Source organism: Gregarina niphandrodes (assembly GCF_000223845.1).
Source record: "Gregarina niphandrodes unplaced genomic scaffold scaffold00051, whole genome shotgun sequence".
Lineage (NCBI taxonomy): Eukaryota > Apicomplexa > Conoidasida > Eugregarinorida > Gregarinidae > Gregarina > Gregarina niphandrodes.
The window spans coordinates 20,850-26,919 of NW_011645818.1; the positions used below are offsets into that span (position 1 = coordinate 20,850).

General features: G+C 52.4%; 3 protein-coding genes across 3 annotated transcripts; 1 reads left to right on the forward strand and 2 right to left on the reverse strand.

The window, feature by feature from the left end:
- Positions 1 to 133: 133 nt before the first annotated feature.
- On the reverse strand, positions 134 to 1,546 carry GNI_163080 (hypothetical protein; the record flags this gene model as incomplete). Its single annotated transcript, XM_011134801.1, has 1 exon — positions 134 to 1,546. One exon carries the CDS (start codon positions 1,544 to 1,546, stop codon positions 134 to 136), a length of 1,413 nt encoding a protein of 470 aa, XP_011133103.1.
- A 55-nt stretch (positions 1,547 to 1,601) lies between these two features.
- On the reverse strand, positions 1,602 to 2,192 carry GNI_163090 (hypothetical protein; the record flags this gene model as incomplete). The annotated part of the gene is made up of 1 exon (XM_011134802.1): positions 1,602 to 2,192. One exon carries the CDS (start codon positions 2,190 to 2,192, stop codon positions 1,602 to 1,604), a length of 591 nt encoding a protein of 196 aa, XP_011133104.1.
- A 542-nt stretch (positions 2,193 to 2,734) lies between these two features.
- Positions 2,735 to 5,863, forward strand: GNI_163100 (putative GMC oxidoreductase; the record flags this gene model as incomplete). The annotated part of the gene is made up of 1 exon (XM_011134803.1): positions 2,735 to 5,863. The coding sequence occupies one exon, from the start codon at positions 2,735 to 2,737 to the stop codon at positions 5,861 to 5,863; it is 3,129 nt and encodes a 1,042-aa protein (XP_011133105.1).
- Positions 5,864 to 6,070: the final 207 nt, after the last annotated feature.

Sequence of the window (6,070 nt, forward strand, 5' to 3'; positions counted from 1 at the left end):
CCCCGGGCATTGTTCTCTCCCCCTCCCCCCGCAACAAATGTTCCCCGCATACCAGCTGTCTCACAGTATGGACACCTTGGTCGATATGGAAACCTTGGTCGGTATGGACACCTTGGTCGGTCTTGCCGCTTGGTTAGCTACTTGCCTTTTCGGCTGGCGTATCTCCGTCCCCTTTGGCTAGAGACGTAGCTGCGTCTTTGAGAAGTGTTTCAAGCAGACGGTCTTTAGGCATATTTCGGCCTTGGAGTCGGAAGCTTGAGGACAATTCGTGAATAGAGATCGCTGCGATTAGGGGAGCAAGTTTGCGGCGGATGCTGAAAACATTTTGCCAGATTCCGCCATGACGCCAAAGCGTTCCATAGCGTCCTACGAGTTTCATGCGCACTCCCTCAGCCGATAAGTCGTACAACTCCTCGACCCAGGGGTCAGCTGTAGGCCCTTCCAAGGTGGAAGTAGGCCCTTCCAAGGTGGAAGTAGGCCGTTCCAAGGTGGAAGTAGGCCGTTCCAAGGTGGAAGTAGGCCGTTCCAAGGTGGAAGTATCTAGCCTCCCAACCGGGTCGTTCTCAATAGATTTTCCATAGCTTATTGAGGGGGTACTGAGGTGGTAGCGTTTCCTCAAAAAAGCTTGAACGCTTCTGTCTCGAACCTTGTCAGCCAACATGTCCAGTGGGCAATGGGCAATGATACATCCCGGGTCCTCCGGCGGTGAGTAAATGGACGCCAATCGAACCTCGAACAAGTAGGTCCCCCTGTCCGCGTCCGGACGGCCGCTGAGTCGATTCTCGTCGCCATGGGCAATAGAGTCGCTCCCTGGCGGCGTACTTAGGGCAACGCACACAGGCGGTTTTAGGTGCAAACGACTCAACCTTTGCCCGTCTTCGAAAATACCGACCGTCACCGCCCAACCAAGAACTTTTTCCATTGCCGCATGGGTCAACTCGCGGAGACTTTTAGACTCCAAACGACTCCTCTCAACCCGTCGTGACTCCCCGCCTCGACCATTCGATTCCTGCCAACCACCTACCCCCAGTTCGGTCCTCCTGTCTTTCTCGGCTTTCCGCTCTTTCTCGGTCCACGCTTGTCCTTGTTCGGTCCTAATGCCTTCCGCCCTGATGTCTTTGACACTAACGGCCTCCACAGCCGCCGCTCGGCTAGCAAGTCTCTGCACCTCCGAGATCAACTGCGCGATTTCATTCTCTTTCTCTCGGAGCATAGACTCCTTATCTGCAATAACTGCCTGAAGAGCGGCCTCCTTTTCCTGAAGGGCAACCTCTTTATCTTTTACAACAGCCTCTGTGTCCTTCAGAGCATGCTCCTTGTCTCGGAGGACACACTCGTTTGCCTTGAGCGCAGTCTCCTTGGCTTCAAGAGCACTTTCTAAAAGCTTTATATTTTCTAACAAAACGGCAACTTTTTCCGCAGCTTCCAACGCCGATCTTCCACCTCCAGCGGCATCCTCACTGTCCGCAGTGGTGGTCAGGGTCCTCATACACATTTCCTGTTGTTTCTTCAAGCCGGCGTTCTCCGTGCTGAGCTCTTTGATCATTCTACAATCAACTTTTTACACAAGGAAACTGTCTGGCTGGGAACCAATGGTCTGCTTACGTCTGCAATTGGCCGTGTGCCGCACCAAGCCGGTTGTACTGACGGATTAAATTTCGCAGTTGCTCTTCTCGTGTTCTCAATAGCGTGTTCTGGGCCACTGCCTTATCAACGTGCTGGGAGGGTGTCTTAGTATCGCGATCCCCGCAAGGTCCTTCCCAGCGTTTCGGCCGTTCGGTCTCAGTGTTGACAGCAGGCTCAAGCTGCTTGGCCGTTCTCCTATCGTCGTTATGTTCGGAACCATGACAGCAGTCAGAACCATGACAGCAGTCAGAACCACGACAGCAGTCAGAACCATGACAGCAGTCAGAACCATGACAGCAGTCAGAACCATGACGACCATGGCAGCAGTCGACATGACGGGCATACGGCGGAGATCGGGAGTTAGCAACATGGTTAGCTTCCAGCTCTATTCCCTTTGATTGAGCTGGTCCTTGTTCCGAAAGTGGTCTTTGTCGGAGTTGCGCTTGTAGGTCGAAAATAGTTTCCTTCAATTCCCGGTTGTTCTCTTGTAACTTTTCATACCTCTTAGACCACGCAACTTTTATTCTGAGCATGTCCGCTTTTGCTTGCTTCTCAAATCGGTCCATAAAGGTTTTGAATCGGCTCTCGCTTGTCATCTCCTGACTGGCACACGTGCTTCGATCAATAGAGTTTACATCCGGGTTATAAGGCCGGTCTGGTGGTCCGGGAAAGAGTTGCAGGGGCAACCCCTCACCGGTGCCTAAAGACTGTGGAGGTCCGGAAACGGACCGAGAGGAAGCGCCAGTCCCTCGCATTCGATACGGCTCTGATTGCTGGCCAGAAATAGTTTGCTGTCCCCTCGCCCTTGTCACGGGTCCGACTTGATCGAGCGGCATGGGTCGAGCCCGGATCAAATTTAGGCGGATCAAATCAAATAACCTGTATTTAAAGGTGAGTTGTATTTCCTGTTCTGGATTGGTTGTATTTACGTCGTACAAGACAGTGCGTGTGTAAGACAGTGCGTGTACAAGACAGTGCGTGTGTGTGTGTGTGCTCCTAAGAAGGACACATTGTTAGACGCATTACCGTGTGTTAGATAGTGTGTAAAATATCACCCCAAGTTTACTCCCTCCCTCCCTCGTGTGAGTGAGTTTGCTTTGTGTGTGAGATGTTGCACGAATTTATTTGGTGGTTGCCTTGTTGGTTGTCGCGTGTGGGGGGTGTGGTGGTGACGTCTGAAGTTGCGTCATGGCGTGAGTACGACTACATTGTGGTGGGAGGTGGTGGTTCAGGTTGTGTGGTGGCTCGTGAGTTGAGTGATGCTGGTTATGAGACGTTGTTGATTGAGCGTGGGGATGTTCCAAGGAACGGCGTGTCAAATTCTTTGTTTGGTGTGCGGGATGCGTTACGCGACCCGAAGCTATCACAGCCGGTGATAACGGTGGATGGTACGCGCACGCATGTTAGTAACGTGTTGGGCGGTGGTACGGCGGTGAATTTGGGCATTTGGATTGAGGAGAATCAAGAATATTTTGACGCGCTACTTGAGTACTTGTATACGGTTACGGGTGAAACGGAGATCATGAAATGGCAGAGTCTGTTTGCGGGTATTGATGAAGCGTATGAATGGCTAAGACTCCAGATCACGGGCACGGAACAGGCGCAATCTACCACCGGTGGGAGTAGCACCACGGCGCCATCCGACCTGAAAGGATTGGATCAAAAGTTGACGAAATACGCACATCTTATGGAGAAGGTATTAGGTGACTGGTTCGGGGAATGGTTAGGAGTCCAACCGAAGCTTACCCCGGGTGCAAGCTGGTCCGCTTACACTGCGTTCAGCGACCAATACAGCCCGTTTCCCAATGAGACGACCGGATGGAAACCAAGAAGACGAAGGACCGCCGCTGACCTTGTGCTGGATGCTAACGATCACCTTACTGTGCTAGTGAACACTACCGTGACGGCAGTGCTACCTAAGCGACTATACATACCTTCACCAACCCTGCAACAAGACCATATTATCAGTTGTGTAGAATACCACCAAACAGGCGTCCACGAACCAGGCCTTGTCGGCTCCATACGTACGGGACCGAGTGTAGACGGATTGAATGTTGACCTGATGAGTGGTGGCCAACCTGCTGCCGTAGCGCAAGGCAGCTCGCTAGGTTGGCCTAGCAGCAAGCAGTCTATGCTGAGTCGATCTGCTGCACATATAGCCGCACTTAAGAGTTCGAACCGTTATGGCGTGAATGATGTAAGTGCCGGAGTGAGTCCCGTCATCCCACGACGTACATGTCTCAAGGGCACGCAAGGACAGATCGCAGCAGACCCTCTTGGCCTGTTACGACACTCATCCGAAAAACGACTACATGATGGAGAAATCATACTTTCCGCTGGCGCTATCTTCTCACCCTGGATACTCTTCAACTCTGGCATCGGGCCCAAAAAATTCACAAACCGTCTTGGTGTTATCAATTATGTAGATAATCCTTGGATTGGACAGAACCTCCAAGATCGACCCGTCGTCGGACTTTCCATTGAACTCAGAACTGATGATGCACCAACCGGATCAGGTGGAGTAAATGATGACCATGCCACTGATCTCGGCTTACTTGATCTCCGACTTGCCGAGGCCATGGTCGCACACTCCACCGCTCTCCCCCTTAAAGAAGATATTGAAGAATCAACTGAGCTTTTTAACTTTGGATTCAACCCCAGGCAATTTCAACGAAATCAGAACCAGGCTCTGGACCAGGCTCTGGACCAGGCTCAGAATCAGGCTCAGAATCAGGCTCAAAATCAGGCTCAGGGCGACCGAGGAAACGTCACCGAGACCGATCGCGACTTCCAGTCTGTTGGAGAGGAGCAATTCGACCATGATACCTTCGACACCTACAAGCAATACCGGATCCGGAGTCGGGAAAAGCGACTCCGCCGCCTCATTGAAATGGGACCAAATCGCTACAGCGGGAATACCTACGGCGGTAATGGCTACAACGACGCGAATGGCTACGGCAGGAACGCCCCGGTCCACAGTGAGTCCGGTCCCGTGGGCTCCGGAGTGTATAACCAGAGTCGGTTCCAGAGTCGTCGGTTCCAGAGTGGTCGGTTCCAGAGTGGTCGGTTCCGGAGTGGTCGAGATTTTGCGTCAGTGAGTAAGGCGTTCAGTCGGCCTATTCTGAACCCGCGATACTACTCGAATTACTGGTCGCCGGCCTCTCTGTTCCATCGACCGACGATGGGCTTCGAAGATATTTACGGAGGCGACGTAGTTGAGGGTATCCTGGCCTCAACACGTGTGATCTTTCCGCCAGAATTGCGGAATACACCGCTGGTCGATTACATCGTCGACGTCATTTCCGCTTGCGGCAACGAGAGACGTCGCGGTCGGGAAGAGGCGCTTCGAACAGGTGTGGGAACGAATGCGCAAAGTGGTCTAGGTGTTGAGTCGTCTTCTCCGAGAGTGAGTTTACCTGGGTTGAATTCACTGTTGGGCAACATTGTTGCGAGTCCGGAAGTGGCATCATCTTTGGCATCGTCATCGTGGGCAGGTCACTTGTCTGGGTTTAACTATGGCATGTCAGTGGGTGGTGAGGAGTCACTGACAGCGCTGTGTCGGTATACAGATGCTGTGCGCGGATGTATGGCAAATCAGGCGGTATGGTTTACGTTCTTGACACATGTGAAAAGTCGGGGTAGTGTAGGAGTGGGTTTCGATGGACGCATGGTAGTGGACCCAGCGTTTCTGGCGGACGAAGGTGATCGACGTGAGATGGTTCAGAATGTGCAATCGATGTTGCAAATGCTAATACAGTACTCCGGATTATTAAGTGACATCTTCCAACCCATAACTCATAGTCAGTGCCCTGCACATGACTTCAGTACGGAAAGCGCCATCGCAGCTTCCCTTTCTTCCATCATGAATGCTGGTAGTGTGTCACCTACATTACGCGCACGCAGTACCAGTGCGCGACGTGATGTATCACGGAATCAACATATTCCGTTCGCGACAGAACCACAAGATATGCCCGACGTAGATGACCCTCAAAGTGTACTCACGTACATACAAAATCATGCTACTAGTATGTGGCATCTAGTCGGCAGTATCTCACTTGGAGTTGTGCTTGACGATGAATTCCGTATAGCCGGAGTCCAGGGACTCAGTGTCATAGATGCCTCTGCCCTGCCTATACATACTCGGATGAACCCTTCCAGCACCGTTATGGCTGTCGCCAAACTCGCCGCCGATTACAAACTCCGAAAAAGAGTTGAACGTCGCACACCCTCTTTTTGACAACCCTTTTTTTTACAAAGTCCAACGCGATTAAGTAAGCACCAACACACACCTCCATGGACAGTGAGCGGTGGATGCACAGTGCACGGAAGGGAGGAGCACGATAGGGGGGAGACTGTCCCCACATGATAGGGGGGGGGGGGAGACTGTCCCCACATGATAGGGGGGGAGACTGTCCCCACATGATAGGGGGGGGGGGAAGACTGT